This window comes from Balaenoptera acutorostrata, chromosome 1 (assembly GCF_949987535.1).
Source record: "Balaenoptera acutorostrata chromosome 1, mBalAcu1.1, whole genome shotgun sequence".
NCBI lineage: Eukaryota > Metazoa > Chordata > Mammalia > Artiodactyla > Balaenopteridae > Balaenoptera > Balaenoptera acutorostrata.
Genome location: NC_080064.1, coordinates 139867408 through 139889386, shown reverse-complemented (window position 1 = coordinate 139889386; position 21979 = coordinate 139867408). Strand labels below are relative to the sequence as shown.

The following is a 21979-nucleotide window of genomic DNA, read 5'->3' as shown; positions in this document are numbered from 1 at the left end:
ACCAAAAAAGATATCCCATATGCAAAGACAAAGAAGAAGGCGCAATGAGACGGGAGGAGGGGTGCAATCACGATAAAATCAAATCCCTTAACCGCTGGGTGGGTGACTCACAAACGGGAGAACAATTATACCACAGAAGTCCACTCACTGGAGTGAAGGTTCTGAGCCCCACGTCACGCTTTTCAACCTGGGGTCCGGCAACAGGAGGAGGAATTCCCAGAGAATCAGACTTTCAAAGCTAGCAAGATTTGATTGCAGGACTTTCAAAGGACTGGGGGAAACAGAGACTCCATTCTTGGAGGGCACACACAAAGCAGTGTGCACATCAGGATGCAGGGGAAGGAGCAGTGACCCCATAGGAAATTGAACCAGACATACCTGCGTGCTGGAGGGTCTTCTGCAGAGGCGGGGGCCAGCTGTGGCTCACCGCAGGGACAAGGACATTGGCAGCAGAAGTTCTGGGAAGTACTCCTTGGAGTCCACCAAAGAGTCCACCATTAGCCCCACCAAAGAGGCCATAGGCTCCAGTGCTGGGTTGCCTCGGCCCAAACAACCAACAGGGAGGGAACTCAGCCCCACCCATCAGCACACAGATTAAACTTTTGCTGAGCTCTGCCCACCAGAGCAACACCCAGCTCTACCCATCACCGGTCCCTCCCATCAGGAAGCTTGCACAAGCCTCTTAGATAGCCTCATCTACCAGACAGCAGACAGCAGAGGCAAGAAGAATTACAATCCTGCAGCCTGTAGAACGAAAACCACATTCACAGAAAGACAGACAAAATGAAAAGGCAGAGGACTATGTACCAGAAGAAGGAACAAGATAAAACCCCAGAAAAACAACTAAATGAAGTGGAGATAGGCAACCTTCCAGAAAAACAATTCAGAATAATGATAGTGAAGATGATCCAGGACTTTGGAAAAAGAATGGAGGCAAAGATCGAAAAGATGCAAGAAATGTTTAACAAAGACCTAGAAGAATTAAAGAACAAACAAACAGAGATGAACAATACAATAACTGAAATGAAAAATACACTAGAAGGAATCAACAGCAGAATACCTGAGGCAGAAGAACAGATAAGTCACCTGGAAGACAGAATAGTGGAAATCACTGCTGTGGAACAGAAGAAAGAAAAAGAATGAAAAGAAATGAAGACAGCCTAAGAGACCTCTGGGAGAACATTAAATGCAACAACATTTGCATTATAGGGATCCCAGAAGGAGAAGAGAGAGAAAGGACCAGAGAAAATATTTGAAGAGATTATAGTCGAAAACTTCCCTAACATGGGAAAGCAAACAGTAAACCAAGTCCAGGAACACAGAGAGTCCCAGGCAGGATAAACCCAAGGAGAAACACGCCAAGATACATAGTAATCAAATTGACAAAAATTGGGGCTTCCCTGGTGGCGCAGTGGTTGAGAATCTGCCTGCTAATGCAGGGGACACGGGTTCGAGCCCTGGTCTGGGAAGATCCCACATGCCACGGAGCAGCTGGGCCCGTGAGCCACAACTACTGAGCCTGCGCGTCTGGAGCCTGTGCCCCGCAACGGGAGGGGCCGCGATAGTGAAAGGCCCGCGCACCGCGATGAAGAGCGGTCCCCGCACCGCGATGAAGAGTGGCCCCCACTTGCCGTAACCAGAGAAAGCCCTCGCACGAACCGAAGACCCAACACAGCCAAAAATAAATATAAATAAATAAATAAAGTAGCTATAAAAAAAAAAAAAATTGACAAAAATTAAAGACAAAGAAAAATTATTAAAAGCAAGGGAAAAACGACAAATAACGTACAAGGGAACTCCCATAAGGTTAACAGCTGACTCCTCAGCAGAAACTCTACAAGCCAGAAGGGAGTGGCACGATATATTTAAAGTGATGAAAGGGAAGAACCTACAACCAAGATTACTCTACCCAGCAAGGATCTCAATCAGATTCAATGGAGAAATCAGAAGTTTTACAGACAAGCAAAAGCTAAGAGAATTCAGCACCTCCAAACCAGCTCTACAACAAATGCTAGAGAAACTTCTTGAAGTGGGAAACACAAGAGAAGGAAAGGACCTACAAAAACAAACCCAAAACAATTAAGAAAATGGTAATAGGAACATACATATCAATAATTACCTTAAATGTGAATGGATTAAATATTCCAACCAAAACACACAGGCTCACTGAATGGATACAAAAACAAGACCCATATATATGCTGTCTACAAGACACCTACTTCAGACCTAGGGACACATACAGACTGAAAGTGAGGGGATGGAAAAAGATATTCCATGCAAATGGAAATCTAAAGAAAGGAGTAGCAATACTCATATCAAATAAAATGACTTTAAAATAATGTTACAAGGAAGACAAGGAAGGACACTACATAATGATCAAGGGATCAATGCAAGAAGATAGAACAATTATAAATACATATGCACCCAACATAGGAGCACCTCAATACATAAGGCAACTGCTGACAGCTATAACAGAAGAAATCGACAGTAACACAATAATAATGGGGGACTTTAACACCTCACTTACACCAATGGACAGATCATCCAGACAGAAAATTAATAAGGAAACACAAGCTTTAAATGGCACAACAGACCAGAGAGATTTAATTGATATTTATAGGACATTCCATCAGAAAACAGCAGATTACACTTTTTTCTCAAGTGCACATGGAACATTCTCCTGGATCATGTCTTGGGTCACAAAATCAAGCCTCAGTAAATTTAAGAAAATTAAAATCATATCAAGTGTCTTTTTTGATCATAACGCTATGAGATTACAAATAAATTACAGGGAAAAAAACGTAAAAAACAGAAACACATGGAGGCTAAACAATACGTTACTAAATAACCAAGAGATCACTGAACAAATCAAAGAGGAAATAAAAAAATACCTAGAGACAAATGACAATGAAAACACAATGATCCAAAACCTATGGATGCAGCAAAAGCAGTTCTAAGAGGGAAGTTTACAGCAATACAAGCCTACCTCAAGAAATAAGAAAAATCTCAAATAAACAATCTAACCTTACACCTAAAGGACCTAGAGAAAGAAGAACAAACAAAACCCAAAGTTAGTAGAAGGAAAGAAATCATAAATATCGGAGCAGAAATAAATGAAATAGAAACAATAAATGAAAGGAATAGCAAAGATCAATAAAACTAAAAGCTGGTTCTTTGAGAAGATAAACAAAATTGATAAACCTTTAACCAGACTCCAAGAAAAAGAGGGAGAGGACTCAACTCAATAAAATTAGAAATGAAAAAGGAGACATTACAACGGACACCGCAGAAATACAAACCATCCTAAGAGACTACTACAAGCAACTCTATGCCAATAAAATGGACAACCTGGAAGAAATGGACAAATTCTTAGAAAGTTATAACCTTCCAAGACTGAACCAGGAAGAAATAGAAAATATGAACAGACCAATCACAAGTAATGAAATTGAAACTGAGATTAAAAATCTTCCAACAAACAGAAGTCCAGGACCAGATGGCTTCACAGGTGAATTCTATCAAACATTTAGAAAAGACCTAACACCCATCCTTCTCAAACTCTTCCAAAAATTGCAGAGGAAGGAACAGTCCCAAACTCATTCTACGAGGCCACCGTCATCCTGATACCAAAACCAGACAAAGATACTACAAAAAAAGAAAATTACAGACCAATATCACTGATGAATATAGAGGCAAAAATCCTCAACAAAATACTAGCAAACAGAATCCAACAACACATTAAAAGGATCATACACCATGATCAAGTGGGATTTAACCATATTAACAAATTGAAGAATAAAAGCCATATGAGCATCTCAATAGAGCAGAAAAAGCTTTTGACAAAATTCAACACCCATTTATGATAAAAACTCTCCAGAAAGTGGGCATAGAGGGAACTTACCTCAACATAATAGAGGCCATATACGACAAACCCACAGCAAACATCATTCTTAGGTGAAAAACTGAAAGCGTTTCCTCTATTATCAGGAAAAAGACAAGATTGTCCACTCTTGCCACTATTATTCAACATAGTTTTGGAAGTCCTAGCCACAGCAATCAGAGAAGAAAAAGAAATAAAAGGAATCCAAACTGGAAAAGAAGAAGCAAAACTGTCACTGTTTGCAGATGACATGATACTATACATAGATAATCCTAAAGATGCCACCAGAAAACTACTAGAGCTAATCAATGAATTTGGTAAAGTTGCAGGATACAAAATGCACAGAAATAGCTTGCACACCTATACACTAACAACGAAAGATCAGAAAGAGAAATTAAGGAAACAGTCCCATTCAACACTGCAACAAAAAGAATAAAATACCTAGGAATAAACCAACCTAAGGAGGTAAAAGACCTGTACTCAGAAAACTATAAGACGCTGATGAAAGAAATCAAAGATGACACAAACAGGTGGAAAAATATATCATGTTCTTGGATTGGAAGACTCAATATTGTGAAAATGACTATCCTACCCAAAACAATCTACAGATTCAATGCAATCCCTATCAAATTACCAATGGCATTTTTTACAGAACTAGAACAAAATGTCTTAAAATTTGCATGGAGACACAAAAGACCCCAAATAGTCAAAGCAATCTTGAGGGAAAAAAACGGAGCTGGAGGAATCAAACTCTGACTTCAGACTATACGACGAAGCTACAGTAATCAAGACAATATGATACTGGCACAAAAACAAATATAGATCAATGGAACAGGACAGAAAGCCCAGAGATAAACCCACGCACCTATGGTCAACTAATCTATGACAAAGGAGGCAAGGATATACAATGGAGAAAACACAGTCTCTTCAATAAGTGGTGCTGGGAAAACTGGACAGGTACATGTAAAAGAATGAAATTAGAACACTCCCTAACACCATACAAAAAAATAAACTCAAAATGGATTAAAGACCTAAATGTAAGACCGAACTCCATAAAACTCTTAGAGGAAAACATAGGAATAACACTCTTTGACATAACTCACAGCAAGATCTTTTTTGACCCACCTCCTAGAGTAATGGAAATAAAAACAAAAATAAACAAATGGGACCTAATGAAACTTAAAAGCTTTTGCACAGCAAAGGAAACTATAAACAAGACAAAAAGGCAACCCTCAGAATGGGAGAAAATATTTGCAAATGAAATTGATGGACAAAGGATTAATCTCCAAAATATATAAACAGCTCATGCAGCTCAATATTAAAAAAACAAAAAATCCAAAAATGGGCAGAAGACCTAAATAGACATTTTTCCAAAGAAGACATACAGATGGCCAAGAGGCACATGAAAAGCTGCTCAACAGCACTAATTATTAGAGAAATGCAAATCAAAACTACAATGAGGTATCACCTCACACCAGTTAGAATGGGCATCATCAGAAACGCTACAAACAACAAATGCTGGAGAGGGTGTGGAGAAAAGGAACCCTCTTGCACTGCTGGTGGGAATGTAAATTGATACAGCCACTATGGAGAACAGTATGGAGGTTCCTTAAAAAACTAAAAATAGAATTACCATATGACCCAGCAATCCCACTACTGGGCATATACCCAGAGAAAACCATAATTCAAAAAGACACATGCACCCCAATGTTCATTGCAGCACTATTTACAATAGCCAGGTCATGGAAGCAACCTAAATGCCCATCAGCAGATGAATGGATAAAGAAGATGTGGTACATATATACAGTGGAATATTACTCAGCCATAAAAAGGAACGAAATTGGGTCATTTATAGAGATGTGGATGGACCTAGAGACTGTCATACAGAGTGAAGTAAGTCAGAAAGAGAAAAACAAATATCATATATTAATGCATATATATGGAATCTAGAAAAATGGTACAGATGAACCGGCTTGCAAGGCAGAAACAGAGACACAGAAGTAGAGAACAAACGTACAGACACCAAGGGGGGAAAGCGGTGGGGGGGTGGGGGGGTGGGATGAATTGGGAGATTGAGATTGACATATATACACTAATATGTATAGATAACACGGGGTCTACTCTTCGTTGTGGTGTGTGGTCTTCTCATTGCGGTGGCTTGTCTTGTTGTGGAGCACGGGCTCTAGGTGCACGGGCTTCAGTAGCTGTGGCACATGGGCTCAGCAGTTGTGGCTCGCGGGCTCTAGAGTGCAGGCTCAGTAGTTGTGGCGCATGGGCTTAGTTGCTCCGCGGCATATGGGATCTTCCCAGACCAGGGCTCGTACCCGTGTCCCCTGCATTGTCAGGCAGATTCTTAACCACTGCACCACCAGGGAAGCCCCCTCATTTTTGCCACTTTTATTCAACATAAGTTTTGGAAGTCCTAACCATGGCAATCAGAGAATTAAAAGATATAAAAAGAAAAGGAATTCAAATTGGAAAAGAAGTAAAACCATCACTGTTTGCAGATTACATGATACAATACACAGAAAATCCTAAAGATGCTACCAGAAAACTACTAGAGCTCATCAATGAATTTGGTAAAGTGACAGGATACAAAATTAATACACAGAAATCTGTTGCATTTCTATACACTAACAACAAAAGATCAGAAAGGGAAATTAAAGAAACAATCCCATTTACCATTGCATCAAAAAGAATAAAATACCTAGGAATAAACCTACTTAAGGAGCCAAAAGACCTGTACCCCGAAAACTGTAAGACGCTGATAAAGAAATCAAAGATGACACAAACAGGTGTAAAGATATACCATGTTCGTATATTAGAAGGATCAATACTGTCAAAATGACTATACTACCCACAGCAATCTACAGATTCAATGCAATCCCTATCAAGTTATTGTACCAATGGCATTTTTTCACAGAAATAGAACAAAAAATTTTATAATTTGTATGGAGACACAGAAGACCCCAAATAGCTAAAGCAATCTTTAGAAAGAATAACAGAGCTGGAGGAATCAGGCTCCCTGCCTTCAGAGTATACTACAAAGCTACAGGCATCAAAACAGTATGGTACTGGCACAAAAACAAATATAGATCAATGGAACAGGATAGAAAGCCCAGAGATAAACCCATGCACCTAAATGTCCATTAACAGAGGAACGGATAAAGAAGATGTGGTACATATATACAGTGGAATATTACTCATCCATTAAAGAATGAAATAATGGATGGACCTGGAGATTATAATACTAAGTGAAGTAAGTCAGACAGAGAAAGACAAATATCATATGATATCACTTATATGTGGAGTCTAAAAAAAAAATGATGCAAATGAACTTATTACAAACCAGAAACAGATTCACAAACTTAGAAAATAAACTTATGGTTACCAAAGGAGAAAGGTCGGGGGGAGGGATAAACTGGGAGTTTGGGATTGATATATACACACTCCTATATTTAAAATGGATAACCAACAAGGACCTATTGTATAGCACAAGGTGCTATGCTCAATATTCTGTAATAACCTAAAGGGAAAAGAATTTGAAAAAGAATAGATACATGTATATGTATAACTGAATCACTTTGCTGTACACCTGCAACTAACACAACATTGTTAATCAACTATACTCCAATAGAAAATAAAAAATTTTTAAAAATGGATTAAAGACTCGAACTTAAGACCTGAAACCATAAAATTCCTAAGAGAAAACATAGGCAGTAAGTTACTTGACATTGGTCTTGGCAAATATTTTTTGGATTTGACACCAAAAGCTAAGGCAACAAAAATAAACAAGTGGGACTACATCAAACCAAAAAGCTCCTGCACAGCAAAGGAAACCATCAACAAAACAAAAAGGCAGGGACTTCACTGAGGTCCAGTGGTTAAGACTCTGCACTCCCAATGTAGGGGGCCCAGGTTTGATCCCTGGTCAGGGAACTAGATCCCGCATGCTGCAACTAACAGGCCACGTGCCGCAAGTAAAAGAGCCCGCATGCCACACCTAAAGATCCCGCACGCAGCAACGAAGATCCTGTGTGGCACAACTAAGACCCAGCGTGGCCAAATAAATAAATAAATAATAAAACAAAACAAAACAGCAACCTACTGAATGGGAGAAAATATTTGCAAATCATATATCTGATAAGGGGTTAGTATCCAAAATATATAAAGAACTCATACAACTCAATAGCAAAAAAAATCCAATTAAAAAATGGGCAGATCTGAATTGACATTTTTCCAAAGAAGACATAAAAGTGGCCAACAGGTAGACAAAAAGGTGCTCAACATCACTAATCATGGGGGATATTACGCAAATCATAACAGGTATGAGATACCACCTCATACCTCTTAGAATCGCTATCATTAAAAAGACAAGAAATAACCAGTGTTGGTAAGGCTGTGGAGAAAAGGGAACACTTGTGTATCGTTGGTGGGAACATAAATTGGTGCAACCACTACGGAAAACAGTATGGAGGTTCCTCAAAAAATTAAAAATACAACTACCATATGATCCAGCAATTCCACTTCTGGGCATTTATCCAAAGATAATGAAAACACTAACTTGAGAAGATATCTGCACTCCCATGTTCACTGCAGCATTATTCACAATAGCCAAGGTAAGAAATAACCTGTGTCCATCAACAGATGAATGGATATAGAAAAAAATGTGTGTGTGTGTGGGTATACATACACATACACATATATATATAATGGAATATTATTCAGCCATAAAAAAGAAGGAAATCTTGCTATTTGCAACAACATGGATGGACCTTGAAGGCATTATGCTGAGTGAAATAGGTCAGACAGAGAAAGACAAATAAGACAAATACTGTACAAACTTCAAGTAATAAATAAGTCATGGAGATGTAATGTACAGCATGATGGCTTTAGTAAATAATACTGTAGTGCATATTTGGAAGTTGCTAAGAGGGTACATATTAAAAGTTCTCATCACAAGAACAAAAAGGTTTTGTAACTAGTATGGTGACAGATGTTAACTAGACTTATTGTGATCACCTCACAATATAAACAAATAGCTAATCACGTTGTCCACCTGAAACTAATATGTCAATTATACCTCAATTAAAAAAGAACACTTAATGTCCTTCTAAGAGGGGACTCCCAGTGTCCTTCCCTCAGGAGGCCATGTACTAACTGGGGAGTCTGAGGGGAGCCTCCCCATCCTAAGAGAACCATGGAGGAGGTCAGATGAGGGACAGCTTGTCCTCCCCAGGCTGGTCCTGGGAGTTAGTTAGCTGGCCTGTGCTGGGGGAGGGGATGTCAGAGTCCTTCAGAAGTGCTTGGCAGAATCAAGGCAGAAGCAGGGAGACCTAAGGCTCCCCGCCCCTGCTGCCACCCAGTCAGCTGGGCTTCTGTTTTCTCTCCCGGAGTTTGTGTTGGTCTCCCTTTTGCAAAAGAGTGGGCAGCCTAGGAGAGCGTGGAAGCCCTCCACCGCCGGCTTACAGGCCAAGTAACAGCTCCCAGGCCTGGCACACACAGCGCCTGGACAGGGTTCTTCCTCCCCTCACCCAGTCCTCCTGACTTTTGTTCCCCAGACCTCACCTGAGAAAAAGAAAGATGGTTCTCGGGGACTTGGCCCTCGGGTTCTCGGGGGCCTGGCGTTCCAGGTGTGGCCTGAGGGCCTCCAGCAGTCCTGGGTGCAGCTTCTCAGCCTCATCTAAAATGAACAGGGTCTGGTGGCAGTGCTCCTGCGTCTTCCTGATCTGGCTTGCCAGCTGCTCCTGCACAGAATACAGGGAGCTGCTGAGGTGCAGTGGGAGGCACCTTCTAGCCCCGAGGGCCCTGGTGAGGCACTGGTTTCCCCAGGGCGCCTGCAGTGGATCACCTGGAGCTGGGTTCCACCGCAGAACCACCAATCCAAACCTCTGGGGGTGGAGCTAGGGCATCTGCCTCTAATGAGCTTCCCAGGTGATTCTCCTGTGCCCTGAGGTTTGAAAGCCAACTAGGTGGAGCCAGCCTGGGGAAAGGGAGAGGGTCCTTGGGAAATGGCCCCAGCCATGCTCCCTCCCCTTCAGGATGAGGTTCCCTCCCAGAACTAACCCTAACTCACCCTCCCCAAGGAGAGGAGTCAGGCTCTCACACGGGGGTGACAGGCAGAGATAGGCTCGAATGCCCACAGGTGCCGTCCTGAACTCCCACTCCCACAAGCAGAGCATCCGCTGGCACTAGGCTGGGCTCTCAGGGAAGAACCCAGGGGAGGACCTGTCTGGGACCCAGCCGACTCAAAACTGGGGTTCCCCAGCCCAGGCAGGATAGTAAGCGCTCTAGTGAAAAGATGCTGCTCTACGGGGTTCAGGAGAACAGGGCCAGCTCCTGCCCCAGGGTGGGGTGTTTTAGCAGAGCCCACACTCACCATCCACCTCTAGCCTTCCTGGATTCTGACTTCAGCCCCCTGTCTCCCCAGAGTGTGTGTGAGAGGATGGGCAGGGTATGAGAGAGAGAGAGTGCACACGTCGGTTTTCACAGTGGGGAAGCTGAGATTCACAGCTGTTTTACTGCAAAGCCAGCCAGTTCTTTCTGGGAAGGCCTGGGTGACCAGCTGCCTGCCCTTAGAACACGTTAGCCTACCCCTGCCCTCCCGGGCCGCACTGAAACTGCCAGGCAATCTGTCCTCAAAGGCTTACATAATCTTCCCAGGTTAACACACTCCAAATATTGGAACTAAAAGCCAAAGGTAGACACAGTCACCTCTGTCATGCTGCAGTGGGGTTTGGTCATCATATGGCTAACATGTCTGAATGAATGAAACCCAAAATAGCAGAGCAGCAGAGACACTTTCTGCCCTCCACTTGTTGACATATAATGAGTAGTTGTGGGAAGACATGGAAAAATTACTTACGATAAGCCTGTTTAAAAAAACAGTGGGATATGCAACTTTCTGTCCAATATAATTACAGTGATATAAAAGAGCGCAGGGGAATGGCCCGAAGGAAGTACACCAAAATGCTAACTGTGGTGGTGTCCGTGTGGGGAGATTATGATAAAGTTTTTGCTTTCTCTGTTCCACACTTCCCGAGGCACTTCCACTATTTCCGCGACAGAAAAATTTAACACACGAAGTGTCTGGTTAAGCTCAGTGTCTGGCCTCTCCTGTATGGCCGGGAGGGCGACAGCTCGGCACGAATAGTGTTTGGGACATCACTCTTTCCTCCACGTGTTCAGGGCCTCATCTGTGTGGAGTGGATGCCTCTGTGGGTTACAGGTTCCCTCGCAACGGCGGCCCCGGCCTCCAACCGCCACACCCAGGGCTGGCTTCAGCCCCCCTCCCAGCACAGGGGCCTGCGCCTCAGCTGCCAGAGCCTCAGCCAGGCCCAGCCCCGCTGGCCAGCTCCCCGGCACAGCCGGCCTCACCTGGTACAGGTCCACATACTTGTGGTGAGGGAAGTGCAACGTGGCGATGAACACCTTGACACAGTCGCTCCTCAGCCCGTCCCGGTACAGGTTCTCCGCCAGCATCCGCGCCACAAAGTTCTTGCCTGTGCCAGACCAGCCGTGGAACGACAGAGCCAGGGCCTTGTCTGGCCGGGGCAGCTCCAAGTAGCCCCTGGCTGCTGTCAGGACCAGCTCCCGGACCAGGTGCTGGCCGTGCAGGCGCACGCGCAGGTCCGCCTCTAGGCCTAGGGCCAGGAAAGAGCCATGCTGAGAGGTGCGCACAGGCGCGTCCCCACCAGGCTCGGCGACAGCCGAGAGACTGAGCACCTCTGAACATCTATGAGGTGGGAGCCATCCTGTTTGGTGGCCTCAGGACAAGAAGCCACTGGGCAGACCTTGCAGCAGAAGAGATTCAGGGCTATTTTCTGAAGAGTTTGAGAAATCAAGGTTGACTTGACCCTTTCTGAAGGCCCTGAAGACACCCCAGAAGGGCTGGCAGAATCCTATCCAGAGGAGGAAGTTGCTTCCACCCAGAAGTTTCAGGACCCCCTAAATACTTTATGGAGACACCCTCATTTTATTCATTCTAATTCAACTCAGCAAACACCTACTGAAGGCAGCTAGTGTGTGCAAAGCCCTCCTCCAAGGCCTTCCTTCCTCTCAGCCATGAGGTTGCAGGGTTTCGATCAGGAGCCGCGGTGGACACAGGGAGGGTGTGCTGCCAGCTGTGGGCAGGCTGAGGTTGGGTCCCTTCACCCTAGCATTTTCCTGAATTGCCTCCCCTCCCCACAGATTCCTGGGCCTTAGGGCCATGTAAGGTCCAACCTGTGAAGTTATTGATGATCCTGCAGTCCCCACTGTCACAACAGTCCTGGAAGCTGCAGTACCAGGTGGTCAGGATATCCAGGTACTGCTGGCCCAACAGGGGAAGGCTCCAGCCTGGAAAAGGAGGAGCTGTGAGACAGGGACGGAGCCCAGGCCCCAGGGAGAGCTGAGCACTGCATCCCTTCTCCCGTCCTCTCTCCAGAGCCACTCCCCGCTGCTCTGCCCTGGGCCTTCCTTGTGCCGCACTAGGGAATGGGCACAAGTGGGCACCTCCGGCTATGAGGAAGTAGATGGCCTTGCTATATACAGATGCAGCTCCAGCTGCAGCGAAAGCTCAGTTTACTCAACAAATAAGCCTTAAGCATCTGCGCCAGACGTGTAAGAAACCCAGGCCCTGCCTGCAAGGAGTTTGGAGCCTAGGAGAGAGACACACAGTAACTGGTGATTATCATTCTTCCTACTTGCTTTGGATTGCAGAATCATCCGATCACGGCCAACCCCAAGTATCTCAATTCTTTTATCAAATGTCAATTTGAATATGCCCAGCATTAGCAAAAACGAAACAAAAACCATTCACTGCAATTTAGAACTCTCGATTTAAATGGAAGATGTTTCTAGCACCACTGCAGCATTACCATTACAGTACTATTACAGGACCTAGAATTAACGACATCGACTGCAAGGAGCCTCAGAGATCACTGGGTCCATGACGGTGACGTGACAGCCCTGCCTCACAATCTGTCAGTGACAGAGAATAAATCAGAACTCAGGTCCGGTGGACTCACAGCCCAGCCTCCGCCGCCAGAAGCAGCAAAGGGGAAGGAGAAGGTACTTGGGGGTGTATCCAACCGGGGACTTTCCTTAAAGCCATCAAGAAGGTGGGCAAGAGCAGCTCCTTGGAATAATGCCAGGGCAGGTTCGGAGACAGCAAGGAAGTGTGAGCCGTCTGGAGGAGTCAAGAACGGGCGACGTGGGGGAGCGCAGCCAGGCCCACTCGTACGCACAAGGGCGCTGCGCCAGGGCTGGGAACGAGGGCAGTGACGGGCCTTCCTGGTCCCGCAGAGGCTCCCTGCCCTCAGCCTGGCCCAAATGCTGGGCGGAATAGCAAAGCCGGCGGCTAAGGCGCCCGCCTGGTGACCCCGATCACAATGGCCCAGGGCAGGCGCGAGGCTCTGACCTCCGTGCCCGGATTCCATCGTGCCTCGCGCATCCAGCCCGCGCGCTCCCGCCCTCCTGAGCCGGCGGGTCTTACCCGGGGGCCGCGCCGGCGCCTCCTCATCCTGCCTACAGCCGTCGGGCCACACGCGGCAGCTGAAGAGAGCCCAGGAGCGTCTGCAGAGGGCGCCGGCCGCCCTCAGCCGCTCCCGCAGGCCCTGGAAGGCCGGCCAGGACCCGGCCGAGCCCGCCTCCTCGGCCCCCTCCCTCGGCCTCGCGCGGCTGCCGTGTCCCCACGTGCCCGGGGGCGGCAGCAGCAGGAGCAGGAGCAGCAGCAGGGGCCAGAGCGGACTCCGCAGGCCGCGAAGCATGGCCAGGTCGGCAGCCGATCCCTCCGCCGCCCGCCCTCCACGGCCGTTTCCAGCCCACGGTGGGCGGGCGGGCGCCGGCACTTCCGAGGCCCGGATTGGCCGGGGATTGGCGTTGCCACGGGAACCGCAGGCAGGCAGAGCTCGCCTCCCATGTGACCCAGGGCGAGCCAGACGCCGGCCGGGAACCGAAACCCGGATGGTGTTCCGGAGGGCGTCCCGAGGCCGCTTGCAGGCGCCGCCCACCCACCGGGGACTCGCTGCCAGCGGTCTCTTCTGGGTGATTGTGGTTGCAAAGAAGTTGAAGTCAGGCCTTAAGATGGCCACTGTCAATAATCACCCAGATACTTTCGGGCAGCTCTGGTGGCCCATCTGAGGCCTACTTAACACGGGCACCCACTTGTGCCCTGTCCCGTGTCTGCAGATCAACTTTTTGCCAACCTGTTAGACGAAACCGGGTAACCATCTCACCCAGGAGCTTGAGGTGGCCAGGGCAGTCAGCCCTGGGCGTGGCTCCTCTACAAAGGGAACTGAAACAGAGCAGCAAATAATCAGCAGGTTTCCACAGCGGGAGTCCACCAAAAGCAAGAGGAAGCTGGTGGGCTCCAGTCTGGAGATATTTGGGTTTTGGAAACTCCCAGAGCCATGGGAAAATCACGAGGTCTCATATTAGTGTTATCATAGCCCATTAAAAACAAGTTAGGCCGAGTACTGGGTGCACTTTCTTGGCTTTAAGTTCGCAACTTTCAAATGCTTGTGACTGTGAGCAGCTTCTCAGACACCACTGGCAAAAGACCTACGAGCCTCTTTCCTGGGACTCTGTTCTCATAACCTGAGCAGGTAACAAGGTCGCTAGATTTTGGAAGAGCTTAATGCATTTTTCAAAATCACCTGAGTTATTGAAGCCACTGGCCTAAGAGCCATCTTGTCCTAGGAAGAAACTGCTGTCTCGAAATCATGGGACTTGACTAATTTCATAGGCTCAGTGGCTTTGAGGCTGGCCTCCCCATACAATAAGGTGAATCCTAGCACCAGATCTGTCACAGCCAAATTGATTCATATGTTCATTCCAGTCTCTTAGATAACACTCAATGCCAGGTCTGTTCCTTCCTCAAGAGCTCACCAAATGTGCTCCTGCCTTTAATTCAAACAGCAATAGAGAAAGAAAAAGACTTACAAAAACAAATCCAAAACAACAAAATGGCAATAAGAATATACATATTGATAATTTACGAAAGAGGAAAGAAAAAAAAAAAAAGGCAAGACAAACGGCTGCGTAAGTCAGATAAGCACCTGTGAGAATACCAAGAAAGTTAAATTGAAAAGCTACATTATGTATGCATATTGTATGTTTTAGTCATTCAGAGTGATGTCAGAGCTGAACTCAAACCTTCCACAGAGCAGTCGCTAGTACACCAGTGCTGAGTTATCTGCAATCAAGCTCGTGAAACCCTTGGAAGGACAGTTAACAAGGAACACACCATTATGCTTATTTGGAAATTGAAAACATTAACTCATTCAATAAATGTTGTTTGAGCATGAATGGCAATCTAGTATAGTGATTAACTGAATGGCCCCTTTTCTGATATGTCACTTTGGGTGTTACTTAACTGTTCTATGCCTCAGTTTCCCCACCTCTAAGATGGGGATAATAAAATGGTCACTTCATAGGCATGCTGTGAGGGCTAATGAGCTTATTCAGTTCTGCATTAACCTTTATTATTGTAAATGCCCCTGCCTTGGAGGAGACTGGATGGTCTACACAGGAGGCTTTGGAAGACTTTATTTACACTTGTGAACTTCACAGGTGAATCTATGGTGATAAAATTACTAGTATTTACCCTGGCTTCTTTTAAAAAAAAATCCATGTTTGAAGACTGTGGAAATAATTCTCAACTGGTAACTTTCATGTAGGTCTAACTGATAATTTTTGAGATTGGATTTTTATTTGGATTTCACATTTCATGGTTAATAAAGCAGGTAGCTTGGAAGTTCTTGGACAATTTGATTTCAAGACATCTTTTTCCTGAAAGAGTAAACTTTTTTTTTTTTTTTAAACCAGAATCAGTCCCACATAGAAACAATGAATCCAAACACCAGTTTTTAGCTAAGCTTCTATTTCAAGTAAATTGCTCATATTTCATTCTCAGTGCTTGGAAGCTACTGGTTGTAACTCTAGGAGCAAGATCTCATAGATGATGGGGACATCTAGAGGCTTTTGTGAAAACTACGGGTAGCTTGATTCCTTAGCAAGCAAACTCAGTGCTACTCATGAATGGCCCAAGGACCAGTGGCACTGGCGTTGCCCTGGAGCTTGTTAGAAATGCAAACTCAGGCCCCAAACCTACTCAATCAAAATATGCATTTTAGCACAGTCTTTCAAAGAGAAAATGGGCACACAGCACCTTTATTGAGGTCATCTGAATGGGACCTAGCTTAGCAATTAGACAACTTCCCTACCCCGCTGAAGGCCGTCAGAACACCATCCGCCTTGAAAACAACCTTTGGGTAAAAATCAAGTCTTTATCTCCAAATAAATCTGGCATGTAAAAAGCAAACTCTGAAAAGATAAAATGAATGTTTCACACCTAATCTATAAGCCAATGGCTCCTTTAACATCTATGAAGCAGAGCAACTGAAGCATCACAGTGGACGGAGACTTCCTCTCAAGAGGCAGGGCACACCTGATGAGAACCAAAGGAAACCCCTGAAGGGTTATTTCTGGTGACCCAGGTACTGAAAACAAGAGTACAGGCCCAGGAAGCTCTGTATCTTGCACACATACGGCTTTGCATTTCTGGAGTCAGGGGTTCTACACACACATGTCAAGCCTGGATTGATTTCCCCTTCTTCCCCAAGGTAGGTCTGCCTACCTCTCACTCTCAACCTCCTGTGATTCTTTCCTGCTCCTTATTTCCACTCTAATTCACACGATTCCTGAGGCATTTGGTACTTCACAAGTAGTCTCTTCTGCTAGGACTATGGGCTCCTTGAAGGGACAGTCATTATCATCTTGATGGCCTCCAGCACAAGGCCCAAATGTCTACTGAAGACCAATACTTTACACACTGTGACTTCATTCTCTAATTCCCTCGGATTCATAAAGCGGCTTATCTTACAGAATTCACCCACGCTAAACCAGTGGTTACGACCATTCTTGTCTATTTTACAAAATGAGGGCTGCTAAAAATCAGTTTTTATAGGCAAATACAGTGGGTAAAATGAGCCCATAACAGAACCTCTCCCTCCCTACTCCCAGCTGCCTTTTCAGGCTTTAATACTGGTCTTGCTGGTATGCTTGAGAAGAAAATGAAGCCTGAAATCTCGCCTGGAAAATGATCGTATGAGGTGAGTCAGCGAGGAACCCGTTAACTAGGCTTTAGCCTCCCTTTAGTTTTCAAGTACAAGTGACAAAAACTGGCACAAACAAAAACGCTACAAATCAAGTAAAAATCTTGAGAACTCTGCTCAGTTGTCTGGTTGAGGTTTATGACGCTGCATTTCCATTTCAAAATTTAAAAGTCTGGGTGTCCTAAGAATTATAACCAGGGCAGCTGGTCTTTTCTTCCAGGCCTCTATGATACTGTGCTGACAAGTTCTTTGGGATTCATAATTCTTTACCTCTAAAGAAGCTGCAAGAAAGAAGTTAACAATTAAATAAACAAAAGGCACCTAAGAATATCCTACTGAAATTCTCAGTTCAGTCACAACCTGATATGGGCCTTCTGAAGACTAGTGAGAAGTGTAAAGGTCTTATCCGTCGATTCTGTGAAACAATCCCTGTGGAAGTTTATGTGTATGCAGAAGATGTAATCTTCTGTCCCCTAACAAAACAGGAAATCGGAATTGAAAACAATGGAAGTATCCCGAACCGGGGTGGGGAGGTGGGGAAAGAATGAGGAAAAGATGGTACATCAGTACTTATTAAAATCTTTATTCATTTTCTTTCTTTCAGAATTGAAACCCATAGAACACATTAGAAATTTAGGTGCATATCTGTCTTGTTTGGTATCTTACCAAGCACAACCTCTATTTGTGCAACAGCTCTGAGAGGAAATCCTTGGCAGATCAAAACAGAGGGTAGTGGTTCCTACACCTCTCTTTGAAGCAAATAAATTAACTTCCCAGTAAGTTATTCCCAGTTCCCCCCCAGACATTTTGTATTTGTGAGTAACACCTTAGTTCCTTAAAAACCTGTGGCAGTATAGTATCCAGCCCTCACCTTTTCAACCCAGACTTGAGGCGTCGAAGGGGGAAAGCTGGCCTTCCCCTGTACAACCATCTCACGAGGCTGGTCTATGTGCCTCGGGCGTCGGCCCTGGCTAGCACAGGAGGTGTTTGCTGAATGGATATCTTTATGTCACTTAGATTTACTCTCAGAGACTAAGAGAACCTTCTCCTAGCTTCAGGTTCTTCAGCAACAGTGTTTCCCTGTGTCAAAATAAATACATTTTTTTCTTGTTAGAATACATATATGACTATATATATACATATACCTTGACTCATGTTTCCTGAAGCCCAAGCTCACAAGATGACTCACATAAGACAGCTCACTGATAGATGCTGTTTACCATTATTTGAGGTGTGGTCAGGTAATGGTCAAACAAGAATACGGAAGCTGTGGAGAAGGGAGGGTGAAGGAACGTGGTGGATGGGAGGGGAAGGCCAAAAGCCTTTTTTTTTTTTTTAAGAAAGGAAAGGTTGGATTTCTTTGGAAGAACATGTTGCCTTCAGGTGACATGGAATTTTTGCCATGTATAGGATTCATCTTTCCCAAAATAATAGGATGTACCTGAATTCTCCCATTTCCTTATTAAATTTCATTTGACTTATTAATCCTGAGTGCAAATAGGGAGAAATGCCTTATTAATAAATTATTGAGCAATAGTCTGAGTAAATCAGATCCTATTAATGTTTTGCACAGAAAATTATTTACCCCCAAAACCCATAATACAGCTTCATATTAAATAACAATTCTAGAATGAAACCTCTATACCCATATTCGCCCAAACTATGGAATATATAGATTGGGTTGGCCAAAAATTTCATTCAGGTTTTTTGTAAGATGGTGTGGAAAACCAGAATGAACTTTTTGGCCAACCTAATATTTAAGAAGTGGAAGAAGGAGGGCAGGAAATGGTACTCAGTTCTGATTTTCTTAGTTTTATAATATTAAAATGTACCCACATCTACCTTTAGATGTTAGCTAGGCACGCCCAGCTTAGGACTGATCAAAAACCCTTCCAATGACCTGTTTGATTATAATAGTCCTCGATTCTAAAAGATAAACCATCAAGAGGATAGCATTACAAAACTTAAAAAAAAAGATATCTACCTATTTTTTGAAACAGAATTTAGTGTTTATGAATTTTAGGGCTATAAGCTTATGGTTGGTTTGTTTCCAAGATTCTAACCGTACTTTTGCAGCTTAATCCGATCCTGACTTAGAACATAAATTTATATTCTACGCATCAGTTCACACCACTCTGTTAGCATAATTCTAACTTTAACCACTATACATCTGAACACCTTTTAAGATCATGAATTTTAAAATAGGGAAAGAGAATGAGATTATACATTTTCTGCAATGTTTGGAAAAAAGAATGAGGCATTTTTCAAAGCAGCTTTTCCTCCTGCTTTTTTCCTTAGCAGAATCTTCTGCCTTCAACATCATGAATAAAGTTCCCAGTTTGAGAACAGCTCTTATTCATTTCACTGGGGCATACTGAAGGTATCACATGTTTGAAAGAAATTTAGTTCAGCTAACATTTACCACGGAGAGCAGCACTGACTTCCTTCCCACTGTCCCTCCAGCTGGCTCCCTGATGCTCTGAGGTAAGCACCATCCAAGGTATTCTCAAGCTCAAATGTGAACTTCCCTGGATGCACATAGTAAATGAGTTTAAAATTGGAATTAATGCTTCCTTCTGTTAACACTAGCTCAGTGTTTTGTGCTACTACCTGTCTTCTTAAATTCAATACCTTTTTAAAAATAACTCAGCCCATTCTGTGTACATCGCCAAATGTACATACTAAGTACAAAAGCGTCCTAATTTCATGTTACTTTAAAGTAGTTATGGGGTACTCAGTTATCTTTCAATTTGAGAAAACTGGGGCATAAATTCATAACTGTTTTTGAAAGGGTGGTTACCTAAAACTGGTCTCCAATGGCTGGCAGTAAATTTGTTCAACCACACTGTTTAAATATTAGTGTCTGCTTCACAGAAGTCAAAACCGGAACAGTCCCCAGACAAAATGCAGGAGAGAAGCACCCACCTCTGAGGACATGTGAGTGGGCACACCAGGCCTAGTTTCCTCTGCCCTGTATTTTAATGCAAGTGCTTATATGTCAAATCGCTTTGGCAGAACACAAAACTAAGCCTGTTTTAGCAACTTGAAATTTGAAAGTGCTAATAGGAGACAGAAGGACAATACTACATTGTGGGTTCAGAACTCCAAACAAGATTAAATGATGAAATCAGGGTTTGACATAAATCAAAATCTTAAGGCTCTTCCTGGTAACCACTTTAATTTTAAGGCTCAGAAGGCTTAAAATCTTTGTTTCCAGCCTTCCACATGGCCCAAATCACAAGATAGGTCCAGCCACCAGCAGGATCTGAACTATATTATCCGTAGGAGCGAGCTGGCTTTTCTCACAAGAAAGGCACAAATAGGATCGCCAATCTCTTGGGAACAGCAGCTTTAATGACCAAATGCCTTGAAGACAGAAGTGGAAATTCATTTTAAAAATCAGGATGGCAGAGAAGACAGGCAACCTAACTCTTATTCAAGCTGTTATTTCAGTTTGCTTTGATAATTTGCAAAGGATTTGCCTGCTTTGGGCAAAAGGAAAAAAAAGTATTGTGCTTGTGTTGTAATGGTAGGTTCTCCAGGGACACTTTTTTGGATTAATTTGGACACGATTATGAGAATGCAAATCTTACTTAGGTACAAGTCATGCTTGCTTTTATATACGTTAAGAACTTAAATACAGGGGAACCTGTTTTTTCACTAATTCAATCACCGCCTTGATTCTGGTTCTACCAAGCAGGTCTCTCTCTCTTCTTCCCTCCTTTAAGAATCATCAAAAGCACCACCTACTCACTTAAAAGCCCAAACATCTTTCCTGCTTTTGTCCTTCCTCTAATTCTATCTTAAAAACATAGTCCCTCCAACAGAGCATGCTACTTTGGCTTAATAGAATGCTGGGTTACTTGCTGCCACTCCTTAGGAAGCAGTAAAATTCCCAATTTGACTAGTCCTGGTAAAAAAGGACTCGAGAGATTACAAAGTGTTTTCGGAAAATCCACAAGTGTGGAGAAAGGATTATAAGGATGGACTCAAAACACACACTTCAGAACCAACCCCAACATTAACCTATTCAAATGTCACACCTCTAATTTGTCCTTTGGCATGAGAATTAATACTGACCAACTGTGATGCCCACTGCTAGAACGGGCATACGCCGAGGAAGTCAGAAGGTGGTTCAGCAGGTACAGCTCCGTGGTCTGAAACTTGTAGTCTTTGCTTCAACTTCTACTACAGCAAACACCAAAGAAATCCAAGGCCACCCTGTCCCCTGTCACCAGAACGTGCTGCTGGCCGTTTCCAATCCACCTCATACCATTCGGAATTGATTGTGCTGTTTCTCTGTCTTTGTAAAAAGAAGTTTCACTTATTTTGTGGAGAATTACAAGTGGGAGAGCGGCATCCTGTCTTCCACCAGCACTGCGTCCATCCCAAACTGGTCAGTGCACTGCTTCACGGTGGCCAGGACACTCAGGAGCCGCTGGTCCACAGCGTCTAGGTGAGGATCAGAGAGCACTGGGGAGATGGGGTCATGGGCCATGGCAGACTTTAAGGCAGACTTCAGCACACCATTCTTCAGCGAGTTCAGTCTGTTCCAGGTAGAAACCCGAATGCTGGGAGAAAAAAAGTTTTAGGACAGGTTACATAAAACCTCTCACTATCAAATGGAGATTAAAGCCCGCATGGCAGACAAAAGTAAAGAAATAATTACGTAAACTATCTCAACTAGAAAAATCATTTCTGTTTTAGAAGTAGCTCTACATTATGAGTAAGTAACATTACCACATTTTGATATTTCTTTCTCAGTAATTAATGAGAAATATATACAATATTTACACATGTTCATTGCAGTGCTATTTGTAACAGGAAAAATGTGAAACAATCTGAAATGTCCAACAACTGAGAAATAGTTAAATAAATTATGGCTTATCCATTCAAGGGAATACCATGCAGCCATTAAAAGCAGTTGTGAAAATTCAGTGGCATGGGGAAATGCCCATGATATAATATTGAGTCAGGGAAAATAGTTGGAGGGAAAACACTCTTT

General features: G+C 43.9%; 2 protein-coding genes across 7 annotated transcripts in view; both read right to left on the bottom strand.

The window, feature by feature from the left end:
- TOR3A (torsin family 3 member A) overlaps positions 1–13837 on the bottom strand; it is a 28647-nt gene extending 14810 nt beyond the window's left edge. For 2 of the 4 annotated variants that reach the window (XM_057540966.1, XM_007188268.2), the window contains exons 1-4: positions 13353–13837; positions 12101–12214; positions 11255–11520; positions 9446–9624 (exon numbers count right to left, since the gene is read on the bottom strand). In XM_057540966.1, the coding sequence (XP_057396949.1) occupies positions 9446–9624; positions 11255–11520; positions 12101–12214; positions 13353–13626 (833 nt within the window). In that variant the 5' untranslated portion in view covers positions 13627–13837. The remainder of the gene's footprint in view (positions 1–9445; positions 9625–11254; positions 11521–12100; positions 12215–13352) is intronic. The other 2 variants (XM_057540955.1, XM_057540962.1) reach the window with 2 other exon arrangements.
- A 3696-nt stretch (positions 13838–17533) lies between these two features.
- Positions 17534–21979, bottom strand: part of FAM20B (FAM20B glycosaminoglycan xylosylkinase) — a 44836-nt gene continuing 40390 nt past the window's right edge. For all 3 annotated transcript variants that reach the window (XM_057551140.1, XM_057551147.1, XM_057551141.1), the window contains one exon: positions 17534–21545. In XM_057551140.1, the coding sequence (XP_057407123.1) occupies positions 21314–21545 (232 nt within the window). In that variant the 3' untranslated portion in view covers positions 17534–21313. The remainder of the gene's footprint in view (positions 21546–21979) is intronic.